Below are 25,511 nucleotides of genomic sequence, written 5' to 3'. Positions count from 1 at the left end.
TAGAAGACAATTCTTTATAAGAAATATATTTTACTTCTGGATTCATGATATTAAAATAATCAAAGTCATACATATACTCCTACTTTTTGTAATTTTGTGAAACATTTACCAAAGCATGATATTCTAGACCTTAGGAGCATTTTTAATTTGCTGTTATATCATACACAGCACAAATTCAGAATGATATTACTATGATATGGAAGTCCAAGGTTTTCCTGGATGATGTCAAAGATGAACATACAATACTAACCTGTTTAGGGCTACCTCCAGAGGTAGGATAATATTCAACTCTGTATCTATCAACACTCTCAGGAGGTGGGCTCCATCTCAGTCTGAAAGAACGAGGTGTCACTTCGGAAATAACTAAATTTGAAGGGGCTGGCAAATCACCTGCAAGAGTGAAGGAAATTTAAAAGATATTCATTTATCTTAACAGAAGTGAAAAAAACCCACTTTGTGTAGCTGCTTATATTTCTTTTTCCTCAGGAATTCTTAATACAACTGCATGAAGAGATAGCTCACCTTAACACACTCAAGACTAAACAAATTCCCTGTAATTCCTATTCCACTTTCAACACCAGTGTTTCACTGAAGAACCATCAGCTAACATTACTGTCTTTCCATGCCCAGCTTTGGTTTTGGGCTGTCAGATACCAATACCTGAAAAGAGCAGGGCTGCTAAAATTTTCCTCATTGGATGAGTATCATCAAACAACATGCCACAGTGAGTAAAAAGCTGACACACTAAGAAAGACACTTCACGATTCTGGGGAGAAAAAGAAGGCACATCCAGCAATGTCATGCTGCGTTAGTTATAACATAGTCACTGTTGGAAGGAAAGGAAGAACCCCTGCAGGGTAGTCTAGGTGGACTGCACAACTTCCTCACACCAGCAGCTGAAAAAACAGCCCACGGCTAACAGAGTGTTCCCAATAAGTAATAAAAAGGAATTAGCAATGCAAACACGTAAATGGAAAAAGGATGAAATAGACTGAAAATGTGATGTACCTGGACCTTTCACACTGTTACATAGATTTGTGGTTACATTATCAACAATGTCAGCCAGGAAGGGGAAATCTGCAACATTGTAAGCATGGATGTCATCTGGATCCGTTGCAATCTGCTTCAATTCATTTTCATCTGCATTTTTAATACCTTACAAGAGAAGAAGAAAGCAAAACCTGTTAGAAATTATGGCTGTGAAGCATGACACCATGCAATTAAGTCCCTAAACATGTTCTTTGAATAACCTTTTATGTACTTATATATGTGGCCACTTCTCTGCGTTTAGCAGATGGGCAGGAGGGGGTTGCTGCAGGCCATCTCTTCATATAATACTTACCAATTGCATACAGTTCCACTCCTTCATCTCTGAGTTTTCTTGAAGGGATGGCTACATCATCTTGTGATTTGCCATCAGTGATGAGAACACCAATTTTGCGAGCTCTGGGCCTTAAGCCAGCATTTTGCTTGAAGTTGTTTCTTAAGATGAAATCCAAGGCCATTCCTAGCATGACACAAAGAAAGTAACCATCACTGTAAACTATTTTCGTATAGTAGTCATGGTAAAAGATATTATTGCATCCTAGTGACTTCACTCTGACAACAGTTCCACAGTTTACTTCCCTTTAGAAGCATTTTGAATCAAGTTGCAGCCCATCATTTAGACTTCTCAGCAATTCAGCACCTTCTTACCCATTGAGCATCAACCTCCTGACTTCCACCAGCCTTTCTTCTGGTTCCTGGTTGTCTTCATCCCAACCCTGACATGGAACTGGCCTTCTTTCTTCTCACAGGCTCAACAGCAACACAAGCTCTTCATCACCCAAAATGTCTTCTATCACGTTTCTCCTGAGTTTATAAGCCTATGCTAGATCTGTTCTGTTCCAGCCATACTGAGCTGAACTGTTAAGTCCCTTTCATCACGGGCACATTTGTTTTCACTTAATTTCAGGGTCAGCTACTAGAATCGTTTTCACTGGAGCTTAAGTAAAATCCTGGCACTGTGACATACCTGTTAGAGTATTGCCTCCTTTGTATGGTAAGTTGGCTACAGCCTCTAACAAAGACTGTTTGGTTCGGTAAGCATTGAGATTCCATTCTGTCCTGGGATCACCACTATACTGTGCAAGACCTGGGAAAAAAGCCATAATTTACTCGGTTATTATGTGCCTTTGTAGCAGTTATGCTCCATTTTCCCTCCAACATATGAGAACTTACCAATCTGTACTTTGTCAGGACCAATATCAAAAACTTCAACAATACGGGCAATAAAGTTCCTGATGGTTTTAAAATTTGGCCGCCCGATACTCCATGAGCCATCCACCAGCAGCACAATATCAGCTTCTGCTCTGGTTCTACACTCTAGACCTGCCGTGTCAACCAGAAAAATATAGCCTTAGCATGATGGCTTGCTTTCCCCATCCTTTTAGATGACATGTGTCATGAGTTAGCTTCCAAAATAGCTCTAGTTTTATTCACTGGCACTCTGTCAAGTATGACCTATTTGAGAGCATTATTCACACTAGTCAGTGGTTCCATGGCAAAAGCTGGATAAATTTCTTCATGTATGTTTCCTTTTAAAAATAAGCCTTTGCAAATGTCAAGGCCAGTGTTCTCTATTGTCATGTCACTGTCTGTTTTGGTCTTTAAAGATGGCTGATAACTTGATTTCAGAAGTTTTGTACAAGACTACTAAATGAACCACTGATATGGCAGTGAGTATTATCAGATTATACAATTTTATGGTATTTTAGTCTGTCACAGCTAAACTACTGATTAATTTTCAACCATGTAATAGTGGGATTAACATCATATATTACAATCACTTTCAAATAAATTGCATTCCTCAATTTTCAGGGGAAAAAGATATAGTAATACACATGGTATAGAAGTTTGCATGTACAGAAAAGAAAGAGCACAATCCAGAGAAGACACACAAGCATAAACACAGGTCAAGAGATACAGAGGAAACAAGAACAAACATTTATATAAAGCTGCGATCTTCTAAAAAAATAGGAAGTTATTTCAGATATCTTCAGTTTACAAATTACAGAATAAAACATGCATCATATTGTTTTCATCACAAGGAAAATCACAAAATATTTATACAAAACAGAAAGACACAATAATTTTATCCACAGCCATGTGCAAACAAAATAAACCAAAATCCTTTCTCTCTTTTTTCCTGTAGATTTTGTTACCAGCTGCAAATTTTCTGGCTTCCTGCCATCAGAGCTTCTGGTCTTTATATGGAAGAAATCCCATTGAGAAAAATCAGCCACACTCATCACAGTTGAAAGATATTGTGATTTCATATATGTTCCACAGAATTGATCCAACACTGTAGACTCATGAATATAACTATTCCATGTACCTGGGGGTTAAAAGCATGATCCTCTTCTGCACAGAAAATATAGATCTAGTCTTTAGTCAGGACAATAAAATCAGTTGGGAGTAGGGTTTAAGTCAAACCACGTTAGTTCAAAAAATTGCATGCATAACTTTAATATGAATGTTAAAGTTAGCTTTATGTACAATATAAAAGTTAATCTATTTTGACTTTTATATTTCTTCCAACATACTATAGTTCCCCGCATGGAAAATTCTAGTAAATGTGCCAGATCTAGGGTGATTTTTCCCCCATTAATAAATAATTTACTATTACATTTACAATCCAAGACATAAATTCATTTTTCACATTAACCATGACTCAAATCCATGCATTAGTAAAACTAATTAGCTTAAAGAATATAACATTGAAGACAGAAATGAGACCTACTATGATGAAAAATAACAAACCACTCTTGGTGCAATTTTTTGTTGCCAGCCCCATTAAAGCTTTAGTCTAATATCACTGATGCCCTATTTTAGGAGTTTTTTTCAGTTTTACCCTCTAGTATTAGACAGAGGAGGACACCAATTAATTAAGAAGTTTCTAAAAATGTTTCAATAAAGTATATACAAGATGAGTATTTTTTACACAGCCCATTGTGGGCTAAACAGAAACAATATAGTCAGCTGTCAGAAACCTTTTTTTATTTCTTTAATTCTGAAAGGACTTTGCAGTTAGATTCTTTCTCCTCACCAAATTCTCTCTGATGGTTATGCAAGCATTGAAATGGCAGAGGAGAACAGGCTTTACTTATTTGTGTATACTTGGCTATTCAGCAGCAGACCTGCTTTTTTATGCTTTCCATGAAGGGCTGAGCCCTGAAATTTTCTTCAGGTGGTGTAACTGAAAGTATGATGAGCACAACTATTATCATGCAGAGGCCTATTAACTGCACCAAAGGGAGATAATATCATAACATTCACAGAAACCTTGAAAGAAAGATTTAGCTACACAGTTGAGAAACTCCCAAAGAGATACCAGAGAGCACTCTGCAATTGCCTTTCTGAAAAAGTCTCCTCCTACTGTAGTAAAAAACCAAAAGACTAAACAGTGAATGTATTGAAGATACACTTAAATAATATACATTAACACTAGGACATTCCCAACTATCAGATCTTTGTTCATTATATCATCTTAGTCTTTAAAGGAAAAGCCACCATATAAGGACAAGCAAAGGGCCAACAGTCTGCTTAAAATTCCTTGTTCTACTCCTGTGAACACCCCTGTAGATGAGCCATGATCTCTGTTCAAGAATTTGACCTTATGTGATTTAACACAGATGTGGACAGCTTGAAAATGCAATGCAGATGGCTTTGAATAATCAGGAAAACACAGGTTGCCTGCATTATCATCTTTTTAAGATCATCTGAAGGGTGCAGAGGGCTAGAATTGTGAACTGGGCCATGCTTTTTGGTCATTTGAGACCAGGATTTATGTCATCAGGGAAGGAAATATAATGAATCCTGTAAACAAGTATGTATGTGCATTAGAAAAACAAAAAGGAAATGTAGTAAACTTTTGGTCTCTTTGTAATCCAAAATCAAGACTGCCTTTTCTTTGATTCAGGCACATTTACCTCTAGATAAAAATGGCTCCGAAGTAGTATCTGAAAGGGTGGTCATCTCCTGTCCAACCAGAGGGTTGCTCTCTCCTCCTTCAAACATCCCAAAAACATTTACCTTATAGGTAGTTCCTGCCCTGAAATAGTTAAGGCGGTATACATTAATTAAAGTCATTTGACTAGTTAAATGCTAAACACTTCACTTATTAAATTGTGACAGAAAAAAAATACCTCATGGAAAAGAAGGTGCTAAAATATGAACCCCAAATTATGAAGCCAATGTCTTCCACAAGACACTGAAGTTCAACAATTTAAAAGCTGATTTTACACTCTATACTTAAATTTATAGCCTTCCTCATTCAAGTTATTTAATTCTGGGAAGAGAAATTGTCCAGGCAGCCAGAGATCAGGTTATGATAGCTAAAGCCCTGGTAGAATTAAATCAGGCCAGGGACATCGAAGGCAACAATAAAAGTTTCTATGGTACGTCGATGAGAAAAGGAAGATTAGGGAACAAATGGGCCCCCTCCAGAAGAAAACAGGAGACATGTTTGCCCAGGATATGGAGAAGGCTAAGGTACTGAATTATATTTTTGCCTCAGTCTTCACTGAAAAGTGCTCCAGCCACACTGCTGGAAGGTCGCAGAAGGCAAATGCAGGGACTGGGAGTGATGCCTGGGCTGCATCACAAGAAGCAACCAGCACGTCAAGGGAGGTGATTCTCACCCTCTGTTCTGCTCATGTGAGACCCCACCTGAAGTATAGCATCCAGCTCTGGAGCCACCAAGGTAAGAAGGGCTTGGACCTCTTGTAATGAGTCCAGAGGAAAATCAAAAAGATGGTCAGAGGGATGGAGCACCTATCCTGTGAAGACAGGCTGAGAGTTGGGGTTGTTCAGCCTGGAGAAGAGAAGGGTCTGGGGTGACCTTATGGTAGCCTTCCAGCACCTAAAGGGAGCCTATAAAAAAGCTGGAGAGGCACTTCTGACAAGGGCATGTAGGACATGTAGGACAAAGAGTAATGGCTTTAAACTGAGAGTGGATTTAGATCAGACATTAGGAAGAAGCTTTTTACTGTGATGGTGGTAGGACCTTGAACAAGTTGCCCAGAGAAGTCGTGGGTATCCCATCCCAGGACATCAAGGCCAGGTTGGATGGGGCTTTCAGCAGCCTGATCTGGTGGAAGGTGCCCATGTCAATGAGATTGGAACTTGATGATCTTTAAGGTCCCTTTCAACCCAAACCATTCTGTGACTGTATGATTCTTTGACTTAATGATTCAATTTTAGTTATATTTAGTATACTTGCCTAACAGATTTTGACATGGTGTAAAGCCTGCTTTAAAAATCCAAGCCTCCGAGAAAATGAATCAATAACTAAACTAAGCATCTTTTGAGAAACGTGAGACAAGAAACTTTTGAGAGGAAACTATAGAAATCCCAAATATCCTCCCCTATTCCATTATCTTTCTCATGTGAAATACAGAATACAGCTCCAGCCTGTATCTTTGCCTCCTTCAGTTGCTGGGAGAACACCACAAGTGATGTAAATGGATAATCTTAGAAAGAGACCTACCTGCCAGGTGCCTTTCAGAGATGGCATAACAAGACCTTCATGGCTTATTGACAAAATTACTTTCTTGCTTACAGTAGATTTTGCCAGGCATTTCAATACCAGATCAAGATTAAACAAAATCCTAGGCTAAAGTTATTTAAAGGAAGAAAAACAGAACAAAACAGAACAAAAACCAGCATGAGGGAATATCCATACCTAAGCTCCTCCAGTACCACTGTGCTGTCATATGGCCCCACTATTAATTCTCCAAGACTCCCATCATCTTCAGTAGGGTGGAAAGTTACTTTGTAGCCCTTCACTCTCCCTGGGGCTGGCTCCCATGTTACTCGGAAACTTGACATAGTTGAATCAGAAGTTCTCAGATTTCGAGGTGGCTTAAAGGGAGAAGCTGAAAGGGTGGGAAACAAAAGAGTTTAGATCAGGTCTGCACATGGAAAAAATCAGCAAGTATGCTTTTATGTAAAAATATATATGCAAATCCAGTATTATTGACAGTCCTAAACTCTTTGTTTCTTTCTTTGGGCACAAAGACAAGTATTAAGAGATGAAAGGTGAGATTCCTATCACTTATTTTAGCTATCTAACCAAGAGGTACGTGCGCTAAGTCTATTGTTGAGGCTCCCTCTGCAGTCAATGAACTGAGGGATAAATTGCCTGGCAGCTACAGCAACTTCACCAACCACAGGTGTGGCAGTGTGTCAAAAAACAGTTCTTCAGAGGAGTGCCAGCCAAACAGCTTAAGGTTTTTAGGTCAAGAGCAACTTCCTCCGAAGACTAACAGCTGCCCACTGCAGGGCAGTGCTCACAGACAGAGTGGTTAACAAGCTGCTGCTAGCTTCTGCATTTTGTGCAACTTTTGTGCAACTCTAAAGTGCAGTCGTGGAAAATACTGCAGCAGTGTAATCTCAAAGTTGCAAAAGAATGGGAATTAAACAGAAAGTTAGCACTATAGCTTTGGCATGAAAGACGGAGGAAAAAAAGAGTTTGCCTTGTCCCTGTGCCTGTGCAATTGTTTAATTATAGCTGAAAGATCATAAATGTCCTCAAATTGTGAATTCTGCTGAGAAATAGTAGATACACTCCTAATCACAAGGAAAAGTACAGATTCTCTGTCTCATCTCTCATCATACTCCCTGAATTATTGTGACAGCTTCAACTAAAAAGATGACTCAGGCTCCATTTGCTTCCAAAGAGTGTTTACCACCACTGTTATTTAGACTGAAAGCAGAAAGACATATCTGTATCAAGATGGAGAGTTCAAAAATCAAAAGCAGCTGGATGATCTAAAGTTTACCTCAGTATAATTTTCAGCATTAAAAAACTAGGTATTGTTCAAGAGCTGGTCAAGTTTTCATGACTCCTTTATATCAACTACATTTTAGGTAAAGAAGAAATCTTTCTTCAGTAACTGAGGTGCTGGTATCTCCACTGTTAGGATATATTTATCTTACTTCCTGTCATTATTCAATATAACATATATTCAGAGAACAGAAATGGCATGAACTATTTAAAGAGTACCTCAATGAATGGCACTAGTGTCACATAGGCAGAAACATCTTGAAAAAGATTTTCTCTTGTTAATAACATTCCATGTATTGAACAGAAAACTGACACTAAATCTGGTTGATCTGAATGTCTAGAGAACATTTCCTCACAAAATGTAAGGCCAGTATCACATTCATACTAAAGGTAGAGTAGAAAATGAGTTTTGCTTTTACCACAAAACTGCCTTCACTGAGATTTAAGAAATGTTTTAGAGTTTCAGTTTCTGAGAGAGAAGACAGCCTGTCCAAAAGACCATGAAGTCAGACTTCCACAGATGAATCTTCAAAATCATCTACTCCTCCTTTTTAGTACCTTAGGTTTTCCACAGAAAATATGGTGACCAGAGAAGACAAACCTAAATAACGGGTTGCTGGGTAGCTATTTAATCAATACCCACAAGCAAAAGGCAAATTATGAATCAGCTGACAACACTTGATTAAGTAGTCTGTCTTCCTCACAAAACACCTTTTTTGAACTTCTGATGACAGCATTTCAAAACAAGTCTAGTATTTTCAAACAGATTTTACACCATATTTACACCTTTTAATATCAACAGCAAAAAGCTGTGCTCAGGCTATGCCACAGTGAAATCTCAAACAAATCAAACTCTCTTCTCAACCTCTAAATTTTCTTCAATTTGCCTGTCAATTCATGATCTTGGCAGACTCTACCATGCTGTTCTATGTTTCATGACTATTAATTTTAAGAACAAAACTTGCATTATGAAATCCTGTACAACTTTGTGGTACATACCTGTTGTTCCTTCTCCTTTTCTTGATTTCCCGTGTCCAAAATCATAAATTGGAACAACAGTTAGGTCATATGTAGTTCGGGGCTTAAGTCGCTTTAACACTATGCTTGTAGCAGGAGCATTTACTCTTCCAAACATTTGTCTTCCTCCACTGCGTGGCCGGTAGTTCACACGATAAGACAAGACTTTCCCAGGTGAAGGCTGCCATGTAACTCTCATTGTATTTTCTGTCTCGTTGTCTACTGTCACAGTCCTGGCATTTGGTGACACTTTCCGGTGTAAAAACATGGATACATTTTTAGTTTATCATATACCAATATATTCAAATGCATGACTACAAAAGTAGTTCTGCTGTAGTAAAACATAAAATTGCCTTGTTTAAAATTGCAGTTTTTGATTGTGGGAAGACACAGGGGAATCTCACAGGCCATTGTTAATTATTTTTTAACTGTAATGGACTAAAGAAACAGCAGTGTGCTTTTCACTACTGAGACAAAAAAGGGGGAAGTATAAATCACATGATGACACAGCATAATTGGGAGTTTTATTTAGTCACACTTTTCAATAATCCACTAAATATTGGATTCAGCACTCTCAAATGAAAGTGATGAAGTCATTTATTTTCATGAATACAATGTCCTATAGTGCCCAGATTTTCTAAGTTTTGACTTTACAGGTCTGATAAGGTACTGGTGAATACCTAAACAGCTGGCTGTTGAACTCCACACAAACTATCCTGCAAATAGAGATGAGTGACTTTCCAAACGCTTGGAAAATCACTCATCACAACGTAGCGTATGTGCTGAAATAAGCCCATGAACTAATAAAGCATTTTCTCGACAAATTGCAGCATTCAGCTTCTAAGAGATATTTTCCAGACTGTACAAATGGTATAAATAATCCCAAGTGAACTGACAGATATGCAATGTTGGCTGTCAGCCAAAATAAGCCATCTAGGTTTTGGCAAAGCTGAACCTTCTTGGCATGGTGGAAGCGGTCAGTACTTCATCGCACAGTAAGGTAGGCGTTGTAGTTCTTAGGAACTGACAATTTCTAATTGTGTGTGTACCATAAAGATACAATATTAATCTCAGGTCTGGGGCTATTTATAGGCCTTATAGCAAGTTACCTCAATCAGCACACAGAGAGTCAGCACAAGTGACATGGCTACACTGCCTACTTAACCTGGAAAAGCTAGGACAGCTAGTGCTGTGCTTGACCAAAGAAGGAAGCCGTGGGACGGCAGTCTGCTTTGACTCTGGGGAGTCAGCTCTTACTAACAGCAGCAATCACTACTCTTGCAAAACCTTAAGAACAACTGTACTGGGTCAAGGACAGAGGTTAACGTAGTTCAGCAGCCTGTCTCCAACAGTAGTCAAAACAGATGCTTAGGACAGAGCACAAGAACATGTAAACACACATGATGCTTCCCCAAAGCTCTCCCTCAGGTTTTTTCTTCACATGGCCCCTTTAGGCAAACAACAGAAATGTCAAGCCTGATCCAGAGCATCCCTTCATTCATTCTAACTCCTTTACTTGCCAGTTCTTGCTATAAAGCAACAAGCCATCCCTGGTCTCTGTGTTTTTTCACTTTGCCTACATTTCAGGAGAGTCTTGAGCCTGCTTTGACAAATACAAATAATAACGTTTGGCAAATAAGAAAAATAAGAGCCCCAGAAGGGTAAATAACAAATGTCAAAATCACACAGTGAGCCTCAGTTTGAGGACTGTGAAGACTGGAAGGGCAATAGCTTGGAAAGGAAACTCATTGGTTCTGTGGGAATTTACCCCATTTTTCCTCCTTGCTCTATCCATATTTCCTCCACCTGATTTTCAGCAGTCACACCAAACCTATGAAAGGCTAACTTCAGAGTAATATGCAGACAAAATCATATCTTAACTTGGAAGTAAATATTGCTGAATCCAAACCTTTATGACATAGATGAGATTTTGTGGATTTTTTAATGGTCCAGCAAAATGCCAGAACTGACTGAGCTGAGGTGGCATTTTGGTTTGGGAAAACTTTTCACAAAAATAACGAAACAAAACAAAAAAAAGATGAGGAAAGTAAAGGTCCATTTTCTTTAAAAAAATTATAATTTCATCAATAGCAGAATGTTACAAATGGTGGTAATGTACTACACTTACCATCAGTGAAAGCCTCTCCTTCTACTGGGTCTCCTTCTCCGCTGCTGTAGGCTGCATATACTGAAACCCTGTATTTAGTCTCAGGCTCCAAGCCTTCTATCACAGCATCCACTGTATTTCCAGGGACTCTCTTCTCTCCCATGGTATCATCATAAAGTGATTTCCATATTATCCTATAATGGTTAACTGTTCCTGGAGCTGGTGTCCATGATAACCCAACTGTAGTGTCAGTTATATCTGTAGTAACCAAATTACGTGGTGAACCGCGTTCTGCAAGAAAGAAAACAGCAAATTGTCTCTTAAATACAAATGGAAAAAGCTAGCAAAGTACAAATGTGAAAGTCACATAATCTTAAGAGCTAAACCAAACTTTTCCCATCAATATTATTTTCAATAACATACAATTGTAGTTCCAAGAGAAAATAGATAAAGGTTTCAACAAAATGCTTAAAGCTAACTTTAGACTATACATGATCCTATCCTTACCATGTAAGATACTTAGCAGTCATGCTTTAGAATATGCAAAATAAAAATGGCAGTATTCAAAGACTTGGATTGAAACCAGCATTTAAATGTGGTGCAGCTCACTTAGGTAAGTTTTAATTCTCAAAAAATTGATTTTATTTCATTCATTCATTCATCTTCATTGTTATGTGTGTAACTTTTTTTCTAGGGTTAAATAATGGAGACTTTTACGGAATTACAGAATCACAGAATCTGCTGAGTTGGAAGAGACCCAAAAGGATCACCAAGTCCAACTCCCAGCCCTGCACAGCACCATCCCCAGGAGTCACACTATATGCCTGAGAGCATTGTCCAAACACTTCTTGAACTCTGTCAGGCTGGTGCTGTGACCACTTTCCTGGGGAGCCTGTTCCAGTGCCCAGCCACCCTCTGGGGGAAGAACCTTTTCCTGATATCCAACCTAAACCTCCCCTGACACAACTTCAGGCCACTTCCTTGGTCCTGTCACTGGTTACCACAGAAAAGAGAACAGTGTCTGCCCCTTTCTTCCCTCTCATATTCAAATTTCCATAAACCAGGACCCTCAGTGGGTGCCTTTCCATGGCACTGCTTTCCAGCATCTCATTCCCTGCTCTGTACATACATCCAGGGCTGCCCCATCCCAGATGCAGATTCTGGCACTTTCCTTTAGTGAACTTCATATGATTGGTGATTGCCCAGTCCTCTAATCAGTCAGAGTCCTTTCTCTGACAACTTTATTTTCTTATTTATTAGTACTAGTATCTTCCAGAGTCCCACTTACCAGATCAGCTATTTAATTTTATGTTCACAACTAATTTGCAGTGTGTTTACATCATGCCACACTTACTGTAGAAAACACTATCCATCTTTCTATTCATAAAATCTGTACCTCTTTCCTCCCTGTAGTTTGTTTCAGCCAGCATGGAACAAAGGAAGCAGCTCATTAGTCTGTGAAATCCAGTTGTCAGCCAGATATGTGAGTCTCACCTAACACACCAGAGTAATTCCTCTGCTTAAAAGTGAAACTCATTGGTCTAAAGCGGTGCAGTGAAAGGAATGCCTCTGTTTAACATTTAATGTACATTTATAACATATGTTCAATTTTCCTGTTGCAATGGCTTGCTTTTGATGGCAGGAAAGGAGCACTAACTGGTGGATTTAATGCAACAGCCTCACCATAGCAAAATCTGCAAAAGGGCTCTTTGAAACCAGATCCACAGAGACAAAGGAGCACTCAATTCTTTGGTGTGTATTCTCTGTGGGATTTCTCACTGTACAGGACATTCCTGAGAGACTCCTGCTTAGCAAGAGGACTTAAACACTTGGGGTGGCCTCATGGCATCACAGTTAAGTTTTACCCTCACTGATAAAAATATATCCCTATACTAATCCATAGCAGCCACAGGACCAGTACCAAAATTCTTTTAACACAGAGGAATTCAATACTTATCCAATTTCCACTACTTAGTCTCATTGCAAGAACAGACCTCACTACATTCAGAAGGCTGAAGCAGTTTCAGGCTGAGCAACAAGTTGCTCAAAGTGATATGCTGAGTTTTCACTTTTCATATTCATTCATCTTTTACTTCCACCAAAATCTGCAACATTTCCAAACACAATCCCACCAGAGCAGACAAGATTATCTGTAGAAAGTTTTGGTTTAGAAACATTTCATTTCCAGTGCAACTTCATTAAAAGTGAGTCAACTAATCCCACTTGGCTTAATGATGAATGGAAATGAACATCAACCTATCAAAGATTCACCAGCTATGCAGAGTACAGAATCAGAGGGTACCACAACATTCATGAAGATGACTCTCAAATACAGCTAACAGAACATGTGTTGTGGGGGGTTCTGATTTTAATTCAGTCTTAGGGCCATTCCATCCGGCTTTTCTGGAGACAGTTCTTTTTCCATCCTAACTCTGCATCAGATCTTACAGTTGTACCCTTCAAACTGATTTTTAGCCTCACAATGTAAATTACCACAATTTATGGCACCTTCTCTTAAAAAAAAAAAATGTTAAGATACAGAGGGTTTGGTAAAGTTCACTTATCATTTCACAACAGTGATTGCATATACTGAAAAAGTTATAGTGAAAAGGCCTGATTCAGCTCATGCTTCACGAAGTCTCACCGAATTCAGTGACTGCATTAAATGAAAGCCAGGGCAGAATCTTAAGTCCAAATAACAATTTTCCTGGAAGCCTGAAGAAAAGATTTGCCTTCAAAAGTAAATTACACCAATTTTTCTGTCTGCTCTTAAGCTCCTACTCTCAAATCTTGGCTTTTTCATACAATAAAAAAAATATTAAAGCAATCCAAATGGAAAAAATATGGAAAACCTAACTTGATAGAATGCACAGATGTCTCACAAAAAACCCTTTTCTTTCCATATTTTAATGTAATATAAATATACAAGTCACTTTATTTTGGCTACTTTAAATCATGGCTCTGCCACAACATGATTTCAGTATTAAAGTATCTGCTACCACAGCACAATTTTTTGCAAGTCTACTCTTGGATACTACAGTTAATGATATATGTTGGAAATACTGCTAAAATAACTTCTTATTTAAAACCCTTATTGATTAAGTCATTATTGAGGTCATTAAATAACAGAGGAAAATAATTTGTTTGGAATGGACTATAATGAAGAGCATTTACTGTAATGTTTTGGTTCTGAAAGAAATATTCTTTGGAACTAAATGTCTTTTTTATAAGGCAAGGTAAAAGAGGGAAAAGGAACTGGGATTTCTACCAAACCACTAGAACTAGATGGAAAATTTTTACTTCAAATAGTTGGAAACTGCTGACAAGACAACTTACCTACTAAGGGAAATTAGACTTTTTATATGTTACATTGCAACTGAGAACATTTCTTTAACATAACATGCTAACTTGATTTGCACCTCACATGTGAAGTGGAAGTTCACTCACAGCTTTTTTCTGCTTCACTTGATCTCCCACAAGTGGGTTTTTTTTTATTTATTATTAGGGGAACAGCTATGTTTAAGATGCAGCCCAACTGTATGTCTTAAACTATTAATATTCCATGAAATATTATCAAAGCTGCTACACTCAGAGTCAAGAAACACATTTATGCTCCACAATAACACTGGTATAAATGTGGTCACTAGCAAATATACAATGAGACCTATGAAATATTCTTCCCTTGGATAAAAACAAAATACCTGGGTAACTTGCTTACATTTCATATACACACAAAAATCTACAACTGTAACATCTGAACACTCATTTTTCTCCTTTGGTCAACGTGTTCAGAAATGGTTATTGAGCATCCACTTTTTGCCTGCTTGTTTAAACAGGATGGATAAGGAGCATGAAGACAATGCACATCATAAGAAGGAAAAGTGCTGGCTGGCTGGGTTGCAAGTAGGTATCAAAAGACTCCAGCTTTTTCTTGACTTGAAATGGAATCTAATGTATGTTCATCACTTCATACATCAGCAAACAAGGATGGAGTTGGATTTTTAAAATTATTCCGTAACAGTCATGAGGTCCTATGATGCTCTGGAGCACCAAACCAGCTGGTGTAAGCACAGCTGTAAGCCATGGTGAGTGCATACACAGGAAAACAAAATGCTTGCATGGACAGGTCAAACTCCTGCCTGGGAGAGCAAGCAAGTCACCAGCTTCAGGCTGTCAGATCCACTTTGACAGTTTTTAGCTCAGAGAACTTTTCACTCCCTACAGTCTCTTGTACATCTCTATCGCTTAGAGCAGACACACTCTCAAAAATTCACTTCATGACTTTCAGTCAGGTGCTTTTATACCCTGTTCTGGACTTCTGAAATGTCCAGTTTCCATATTAAGTTTTTCCACTGTAGTGTGCCAAGACACAATATGATATTAAAGCAGTTTCCCTCTGTCCACTTGGCTTACTTTCCGTAGCTCTCCAGCAATCACTGTTGTTATTGAACACAAGACTGAATCAGCTAAAATTAAAATGTTGACATTCATAAAAATCAAATGTCCTTATTCAAATGGCCTTTCCCCTCAGAGACATTTGCACAACTCCAGCTCATCTCTGTGGGATTTTTACATGCAATTTGGGCCCAAAGTTTAAACAGCTTTCTGTATGTAGTTTTTAAAACCAGGTTTCGAAATCAATCTGCAGTGGTAAATTTTGTGAAAAGCCATGTTTCATTTAAGTTAAACATAGGATTTCTGTAAGCCAGCACCCTAAAATGTCAGAATCAACTAAATAAGCCTTCACTTGCAGTGGCATATACCAAAACGTTCTGGCCTGAGTCCTATTGTTTACAATAGGCAAAAATCAGGAGTATCCCATTGTGTCAGCAGGCGAGGTTGCCACAGCCAAGGATCCAAGTGCATGCATCAGATGAGATGACAGCAGAATCATTTCATTGTTACTCTAATGGTCAAACTCTCCTCAGCATTAGAGGAAGCAGTCACTTGGATGGGCCGATATCCCTCCCTCCAAGTCATAAAGTGGTTAGAAACCAACCCTCAGGCAAGTAGAGAGGGGATGTGGGCATGGTGCAAGGGATAGCCAAAGACTTACTACGCAGAGGCATCCTCACATGTCCCCATTAGAGCAGATTTCTTCTCTTCTGCAGAAAGGCAAGAAGATGCCAGCCAGGAGACTTCTGACCCAAAACAGAGGGACTTTGGCCAGAGAACTCCTGAGTCCCTGATCTAGGATAATGCCAATAGGTGTTCACATTCAGTCCCTTTAATATTCCATCTGTTTTTTCCAAGTTATTCAGTTAACACTGTGTAGAAATACCTTCTTATTATTCACTCAACCTTCCCCTCTTGGGTTTTTTTTCTGATACATATTTGATTTCCTTGATAAAACTAAGATAATTTTCCACAGATTACCAAGTCAGTTTCAAATGTCACACTCAAAAATCTTGGAATGTACAATTTTAAAAACGCATGATACAGCATTAAATCTCCTGAGGACACTGAATCCTTGTTTCTGTCAGGACAGAAGCAGCACTACGCAGTCTGACCATTACGTAAAGTCGCTGTGATATGCTAAAAACCTCATTGTAAGAAAATGTCTCTTGAATTTGTACTATTCTGCCTGTAGGAGGTCATTCATTTCTAAAGTATTCTTATATTACTACAGAAACAGCAAAAAGGGATCATTTATTTACTAAAGTACTGCTGTCCATTTTCTGACCAAAAAAGAGCCCGCCTCCAAAATCCCCGAACCTAAACTATAAGAAACATATACATCAGAAAATCACTTCAAACTGAAAATTACACAGTCATGACAACTTTTTCTCATATATTGCTTTAGTACAGCTTAATTCTCACAACACAAATAGCTACTCCTCAAACAGGATGGAAGGTTTGGGCCCTGTATCACCGAAACAAAGATTCTCTTCCTAAAGCAGAAGACACAATGACATAATTATCTCTCAGATTTATCTCCTGAATGTAATACAATATGCCTCTTTTTGCTTATTCTATAAAGCACAAAGATAAGAAACAAAATGGGCTGACACCTCTGCTAATGGAGACCAGCAACCTCATATATGTCAAAATAAGTTTGTCCTTTTTTATCAACAGTGTGTCTAGCCTAGGATCTTCACTGAAATAAGTGAAATACTTGGAAATTTCTCACTGCAAGCAAGATGGAAATCTGATCACTGAATATTTTTTCTAAAAAAAAAGTAAAAATAAACCAGCCTTTTTTCTAAATTTCTCTGAAATTCATATTTAAAAGTGTAATGACTTGCCTGATTACAGTTACTCAAATATTCTTAAAACTTTTCTGAAAACCATATAGCTGCCAGCAAAAGGACACATAAACCAGATCTTCTGCTTTCAAGCTTTTTGGACATTTATTAGGATTAAGCATTTCTGTATAGATTGCTTAATCTAGCAATGAATTTGTTATTCTTTAAAACAACTGCAAATTATGAAAGTTAATCTGTTTAGCAGCTAATGTACAGTATGTTCTTTTCATCTGACAGCATGCATTTGGGCAGAAAATCAAACTCTTGCCAGACTTAAAACCACTTCTCTTATTAAAAAACAGATTAGAAAAACAGTAGCTCTCACAAACTGCTCGCTGTCTGCTGCATTTAGACTCACCGCCCTCACCGTGTTTCTCACTGTACTTTATTTCTGGTGTATGATGTCTTGGATAAAGATCATATGATCCCAAGAAATATCGAAAGCCAAATGGTTTGTTTGGAGTGTTTGGAGATGAGAGAAAGACTTTTCCCTAAGACATTCCATGGGTGTTTCTTGCTTGTTCTTCAAACTGTATTACATAACATCAAATATAACAATCAGTGTAAATTTGTTTAGTTCCCCCAGCTGTCACAAGCCCTGTTCCACTGCAAGGCAAATGGCAGCCTGCACTGATTTAATTTACTTTAGCAGTTTCAACAACTTTGTGTGAGCTGAGGAGAATCATAGCCAAAAAGTATGTCTGAGGAAAATTTTTCCATGGCACCTTTATAGAAGTGCTCCAACCAAAGCTGCCCAGTGATGGATCGCCATGCACTTTTGAAAGTGAGAGAATAAAAGTGGAGAGTTTTCTACAGCACATATTTTGCACATGCAGTTATATTTAAAGCAGTATGAAATATAAAGCTCCAGAATTTTCACCTCTGGATGGTACTTCATAACTGTAGACAAAATCAGCCAGTGACTGAAAGAGGTCATATAAAAGATGAGAATGCTGTAAGTTTCCTGAAATCTGGATTACTGAAGAAGGAAAGCACACTCCTTCAAAAAGGGGGCAAATATGTTGTTTCCCTTTTCCTGCTCCAAAAACACCAAGAAAGAGAAATAAATCCATTCTCTCTGAATAATTATTACCTGGTAATGGAACAGCACTCTCAGAAATGAGTCATTTTCTGATTACTCATTTGCTAAACTCTCTACACTTTGTTGTCTGTGAACAGTTCATAAAATGTTGATCCTCTGGCATGTGTTTATCTTTGGGCTGGACCAGAGAGCTATGCAAACAGTTTATAAAAGAGATTATCTACAGTTACTTGGGGGAATATTTGCCATCTCTGTTTTATGCAGAGAAACAATAAGGGCAAGCGTATGCTTAGCAAAAAGAAAAACACAAGGAGAAACTGAGATTACCCAGATGGTAAATGGTATCAAGTACACAGAATGATTTCTGCGTTTCTGTGGATTCATTTTCCTGCAAATCCTGAAACAAGCAAGCGACTTCAAAACTGAAAAACTACCATGCAGAGCAAAGAAGAAGAAGAAGGGGCAAATTGTAACTGCTCCAAAGTACTTTGGAGATAACAAACATAACTGAAGGGCCTTCAGTGAATGCCTGGGCAGACATGTCTGTGTAGATCAGGTTAGAGGGGTCTAAAACTTCCTCAGGTTTTTTCCTCTCTTCTGAAGGATTCTCTTGTCTTAGAGTAACTGCCCATGTGGATTCTCCTACTACATGCAGAACAAATTAAATCATTACTGAAAGCAGGAAGAATGTTTGCCTACATTCTTAATCACAGGAGACCATTTAGTTGTTCAGTAAAATTCCATAAACACCTGAGAGTTTGGATTTTTCATTTCCTGCAACTTGACTATAAGATAGTTGGAGAAGGTCCTGTATCCAGCTCCTCTTTTCTCACTTTTCTATTGGTGCTGAAATGTTCTCTACACCCAAACTGATTCCTCTTAGGCTACATATCAATTCCATGAACTAGCAACTATCCCAGTTTGAAAGGCAATCTCAAACCTAGCTCCTGATATGATGAGCAACTATGGCACCACTGACTGAATAGGTTTGGTGAGAATTCATATGGTGAAGACATCAAGTAAGCCCCATAGGGATTCCTGATACAGGAAAATACTTAAGTGTTCAGTCTTTCTGGGTTGTTGGCAATGAAAAACACACACCAAACTATTTTGTTTCTCAGACACCATGGCTCATGGAAAAACTAACTGAAATACTAAACACTTTTTTATGCTTCCTTAGCTTTTTTGTCATTACTGTTGATAAGTTTATTTCTCCAGAAGTTAAGACCTGTCGTATTTCCAGCCTCAGTCAGACAAGTTATTTCAGCTACTCATTACACAGTGAAGTATTCACTTCACTGACCTGTGTAACTTTTCATCCATAAATATGGTCCAACCATATTTATTTTAGCTTCACAGCAAGCATGACATCTCTTTTCATGTAAATTTCTATACTGAGCTTTGAAATTTGAATGTTACCTTTCAGTTCCAAAATTGCAACCCTTTTCTTCATAATTGTCTGTGCTCAATGACTTCATTTTATCCTTCAATGAGGTAAGACGAGACCATTTGTTTTATATGCTACAACGAGTATTCTGAAATCCTTTCATACTACTAGTCAGAGAGTCTTTTAAAATACCTACCACTATGTACAAAGAGTCCTGGCTTAATTAAAGTACTTTTATTGCCCCATAAAACTTCAGATATGCTGATTACTGAAATACATGGTAGATGTTCCAGGAGGAAATATGATGAATTAGACTTTTGATGTCATGCAAAAAGAAATTTGTATTTTGTTCTTTCCCTTTGATCACCCTGTACGGACTGACATCTCTACAATGCTCTTAGTAACATTTTATCTAACCAAGAAAATTTAAGAGACAGTTTTAATATGAAGAGTAATGTTTTCTGAAGAGCACCCTGATAGGATTTTCAGATCCATCTGAATCTTCAAAGAATTTACCCTTGAGTCATACATGTCAAAATGGTAAATAATTTTTAATTTGGTTTCCTCCCAGCTGAAGAACTGAATAAAAAGTCATTCAGTTGAGTGGCAGGATGCTCCTTTATTCATATTTATCCTGAGAAAAAATCTGTCACCGAATTTTTAAAGCAATGTTTTAATTCAGTTGCTTAGAGCAAAATTTCTTACAGGAATGTTTCTGTGACCTTTTAAGTCCAACACCCATTTTAAGCTTTGTCTGGTTGCATATAAGCCTATTCCTAAGACAGAGGCAAATATTCTTTTAAATTATTTGGCACTTTAACCAATATTGAGAATGTTTTTCTTCTTATTAAAAATTTAGCAATGCAGAAAGTCCAAATAAGAATCAGAGCCCTCAAGAGGGATACAGGGCAGGGAGCACTGAAAGGACAAGTCAGTCTATACCTGAGAGTGAATTCTGTTTTTCCGATGATTTTGTCAGTTTTCTGATGATTTTGTCAAATTTCTGATGATTATCTGAATCTTTTGGATTCTACTGTATTTCATTCACTGCTCTCTCTAGGATGTGTTTTAACTGAAGCCCTAGGCAGTGCCCTAAAAGATTTTTCTTTTGCTCAAGTTTTATGTTAGGATAAAAAGCTAAGCTTACTTTATGAATTTGAAACAAACTTGATCTCTTCACATCTCAATGTTAATAAAGGAGCTCTTCTAAGTTTACTGCAAATATAGTCAATGAAAATGTTTCCACCCAATGTAAACAGTTAACTTGGTCAACCCTTTACTAAAATTTGAGGTATGTCCCTAAGGAAGTGAACAATTCAGTCTGTTTAATAGTGAGACAGAGGCCTCTCTAGATTTGCAAAGGAAGCCTGAGGCATTCCTCTATCCACTGATAGCACAGAGAAAAATGATGCAGGGCTGTCAGGTTCCTACATCTACTTGGGATACAGTCTGGTTTTGCTCTGAGAGTGAAATTTGCGTTCCTGGATAGACAGTGGCTCATGTTCAGTGGAAAGAATAAAGGAGACTCTTGCCCAGTATACTCCAATGTTTTGGGAACCTGCTGGGGTGTGGAGGTGAATTCAAACCCTCCCACAGAGGGCAAAGTCTACATTTTCACCCTCCCTCTTCCTTCCAAAAAAGTCTTAGACCTAGGAAGTGGCAGCACCACCACCAACAGGGAAGTTCATTAGGTCCTGATCATCTCTGGCTTTTCTGGAGGATATGGGCAGAATATTGATACCTGATCTCATTTACCTGGATCTCAGCAATGTTCTGGGCAGGAGACAGGCTCTTTTCTCCTACAAAAGGAGCCTTTTGGACTTTGCATGGGTAGAGAAAGCAAGGAAGTTAGGAAACTTTCAGTATGATATGCAAGGTGCCTGATTCTCTGATGGCTGCATCCTGTCTCAGTGTAAGCAGGTCTTAGGTAGTGGGACAAGCAGGCATTTAGTGTCTAGAGCTCTCACTTACTCCTTGTATAGTCAGTGGACACAGAAATTCTCATTTGAAGGAAAAATGAGATCTCAGATGGACTATCTGCCTACTGGAAATATTTGCCTTTCTTCATCAACTGCAGAAGAATCCTAGAGAATCCATGCTGCAAATGGCAGTGTTCAAACAAGTGCCTAAATTTTAGTAGGAAGAATTCAGCACATTGGTGAATCATTGGAACTGATTTTTTAATTATTTTATTTTACATTTTCCTATTTAAAATAGGTTTTCTGGATTGTTTCCCAACCTATGTCATGAACAAAAAGCTAAATTGATGGAGAAACTGAGAATCAAGTATATTCCTACTGTAACTTGATTAGCAACAATGGACAAGTCTTAATTCCACATAATTCATCCATAAAATGTTTTCAAGTGTGGTGCCTATACAGCTATAGTACCAGATTTCAGCAGTACATCCCTGGCCAGAGTCACCTTCCTTTCAAGGCCTATGAGGCAGCTTTCCCTATCCTCTGACAGTCTACAGATGACACTGAGAATGCTCACAGAGAATTAGTCTGGAAAATTCTCTGCTCAAAGTCAGAGAAAGAGCAGCCTCCCCTCCTTGTAAGAAAGTCTTTGGGTCTGACTTATGCTTTTGCCAGCATTCTGTTTATGCTCAGCTCCAGGCTCTTAGTTAGAAGTGGGATTTGACCCATTATCTGTAGGCCTAAGACTATGTGTTTTTTCTCTGATGCAAAAATGGCCCCTGAACATCTTTCAGTCTCAGTACTGTAGAAATGCTGCAAATTTTCAAATGGATGAGATACTTTAACCTCATTAATTAATCCTGTTACATTAAGAACAATATGCAACTAAAACTACTTGGAAAATTATGATTAGACAAAATATTTAATGGAGGCTGGTGTAGAAGTACAGTCAGTTTTGGTTGGTGTTTCTGGCAGTAGCTTTTTCAAGAGACACAGAGTCCCCTCCACAACCAGTGATTTAACCCACTTTTTTCTTTGAGAACAGTAGGTTTGGAAAGCCCATATAAAGTAGGAGAGTGTCTTTATTTTTCATTCACATATTTACTTCTACAGAAAACTTGGGAAGACACTTTAAGACACCATAAACACCAGTCAGACAATGAATGACTGCACAGAAACAATAAATAATTACCTTCAAGTGTTTCTCCCTCTCCAGAAAGGGCATCTCCTGCTCCAGAGGCATACAAGGCAGACACAGTCAGTGTATACCTAGTGGCTTGGTCCAAGCCTTTCAGCACTTTAGAGGTGGTGTCACCTTTCACAGTCACTCCCTTAGTTTCACCTCCTGTGACTGGAGTGTACGTTATAAAGTACTGCTGCACCTTGCCAGGAGCAGCACTCCAAGACAGCTTCATTGTTGATGTCGTAGCATCAGAAACTCTCAAATTTCTTGGATTTCCTCGGACTGCACATGTCAAAAGATTTTGGAAACAAGTTGAAGCAAGCCTAATTTCTTGGTTTATCTGTTAGGTTACCACTACATAGGGTTTTATGCTAAAAAATAATTCTTCAATAGGCTGCACCAATGCTGCTACAGTGGACCCTTAGTGTAATCAGGACTGTACAATCCTATCCCCACCCTCCTTAGGTAAAAATGCCCAATAAAATCAACTTAATTTTTTTTTCCTGTTAAAGCAGGCTCAGTCCTGGAGCACTTATACATACTAGCACCTAAGGATATGCTCAGATTCAACAAAGATCCATGTTGAAGTCACTGTCTTCAGAATCAAGTCAAAGATGACAAATGATATGTGAAATTAACATGTTTTGGTTTACTAAAGAGGTCTTTTTGATGGTAACTTTCATGGGTCAGTGAAATTTCAACAGTGATCAGGACATTCGTACTGTCTGTACTCTCTGGACTTAGTTAAATAAGGCACGATACATGTTAAAGGATCATGCATTTTCACATACGTTAAACCTACAGTGATAACTTGAGAAAATGAAATGTTTCATCAATTCCTTGCTAAACATTCAGCACAAAGTGCAAGCAGGGTCTGAATTTGCTCAAAAGGTATATAAGGTATATAATTTATATCATTGACAATATGAAGAATCATGGGGACAATTAATTAAAACATTCGAGTAGATTCTTCACCCAATTTACCTTGCCACAGCAGGTTCAAGATACTGTATTTTAAAATTAAATATTGCAATTTTGATAAATTCTATTGTCTCAAGTTATCTCTTAGCTAGGCTTGGGCAATGTTATAACTGTGTTCATCTAGGATGATACATATGGTCTGTATGGTTTATTCTCTTTTCAGTATGAATATGTCAACATGAAGCAAGTTTTTCTCATGCTTACTGTTTTAACAGCATTGATCATGTACCTTCATCAGTTTTTGCATATCCATTCAATGAATTCCCGGGCCCAGACTGATACTCAGGAATAACAGACACTTCATATCTTGTATCTTGGATCAAATTCTGCAGAGTAGTTGATCTATCATTTGCTGAGACAGTCACTTGTCTCCTTTCTCCTCCAGTAAGTGGTCTATAAACAAGCCTGTACCGTAGGACATTTCCTGGAGCTGGAGTCCAACCAACTACAAAGCTATCAGTAGTTTCATCTGTTATCCTTAAGTTTCGAGGAGCACCTTTAACTACAAAGAATATACACATGTCAATTGTAAATATTTGCCTTTAGTGAAGCAGTATCCAAAGCAAAACCAAGCCAATGATTCTGTTAGCTCATCCAGTTTATCAAAACTGCTTATATTGCCCTCCCATTGCTTTAGGATACACACACCTTTAGTCATTTCTGAAAATTTAGAGTCAGAGTTACATTCAGCAGTGGAACAAAGTTGTCCCCAAAAGTACATTCATCCCAGTTTATACAACTGCTTCTGAAACTTAAGACAGTCTGACTGTGTTTAGCAGTAACAGTAGAACTGAACTGTGTAAAGAAACATTTGGGCATAGTGAGAAAACTTCTTAACAAAACAAATAGTATAATTTTCCTCGCTGTGGCCATTTGCTTCTGCACCACTTCCATTTACAGGTGTTTGTCAGATACACCTGACTACATACAGGCAGCTATCCTATTTGAAAGAACAAACAAAGAAAAACAAAAAAAAACCCCACCAAACCAATTCTATTTCTTTGACTATTTCAAACCAAAAATATATTCATTGTAATAGGAGTTGCATCTAATGTTTAAAGAAGGTTTCTGAATTTAGTCTCTAACTCAAAGAAATAGGTTTTTATCCTAGAAACGAAAAAAAAACTGTGGTGAATTCTTTAACCTCGCCTGGTCCTTGAAAAAAGACACAGCAGTTCAGATGAACTCAGTGGGCACATCAAACAAGATTTGACTCTTCCAACAGTCATAAAGATCTGCTGTACTACACACTGCTTGGCAATATGTAGCATTGTCACTTAGGGAAAAAAGTTCTGGTTTTTTTGTTGTTTACTATCTATATTCCATAAGTATTATTCTTCCAAGTTGAGTGAAGTAACTAATCCTAGTTTTAAAAAAAGAAACTTGCTTTCTGTTAATCAGAAACACAATACTCAACTTCAAATCCTTTAAAAGCCTGAAACCAAAGTTAATTGCCAAGAAAGCCATCTGGCTCAAACTGTTAGCTAGATCTGCATGGAGAGCTGCTGATGTTTACGTGACCGTAGAAGAACTCTGTCTTCTCAGACGTGCTGGGATATCATCAGATCACAATGTTAACAATTATTTAAGGTAGTATCAGTTACAAATGGGAAGACAGATTTTTTTTTATTAAAGCTTTTTCTTCTGTCCCTTACGCATACAAGCTACATGTTCTATCAGCCAAGAGTTTGTCTGTTTTCCTAAGGGAAAATTATGTGTGGCCAAAATATTCTGACTGGTACAGTCATGGAAATGTGCACACTGACAATGAAACCTGTATCTTCCAAACTTAACATCCAAGC

The 25,511-nt window shown here is 38.1% G+C and overlaps 1 protein-coding gene across 5 annotated transcripts in view; it reads right to left on the bottom strand.

Moving 5' to 3' along the window:
• Positions 1–25,511, bottom strand: part of COL12A1 (collagen type XII alpha 1 chain) — a 100,583-nt gene that overhangs the window by 55,445 nt on the left and 19,627 nt on the right. For 4 of the 5 annotated variants that reach the window (XM_069011313.1, XM_069011311.1, XM_069011310.1 and 1 more), the window contains 11 exons: positions 23,939–24,211; positions 22,738–23,010; positions 10,974–11,243; positions 8,828–9,094; positions 6,725–6,917; positions 4,971–5,092; positions 2,221–2,370; positions 2,015–2,134; positions 1,343–1,507; positions 1,009–1,155; positions 251–390 (listed from right to left, as the gene is read on the bottom strand). In XM_069011313.1, coding sequence (XP_068867414.1) covers positions 251–390; positions 1,009–1,155; positions 1,343–1,507; positions 2,015–2,134; positions 2,221–2,370; positions 4,971–5,092; positions 6,725–6,917; positions 8,828–9,094; positions 10,974–11,243; positions 22,738–23,010; positions 23,939–24,211 — 2,120 coding nt within the window. The remainder of the gene's footprint in view (positions 1–250; positions 391–1,008; positions 1,156–1,342; positions 1,508–2,014; positions 2,135–2,220; positions 2,371–4,970; positions 5,093–6,724; positions 6,918–8,827; positions 9,095–10,973; positions 11,244–22,737; positions 23,011–23,938; positions 24,212–25,511) is intronic. The other variant, XM_069011314.1, reaches the window with a different exon arrangement.

Source organism: Aphelocoma coerulescens, chromosome 3 (genome assembly GCF_041296385.1).
Source record: "Aphelocoma coerulescens isolate FSJ_1873_10779 chromosome 3, UR_Acoe_1.0, whole genome shotgun sequence".
NCBI lineage: Eukaryota > Metazoa > Chordata > Aves > Passeriformes > Corvidae > Aphelocoma > Aphelocoma coerulescens.
This window is presented reverse-complemented; position numbering and strand designations above follow the sequence as displayed.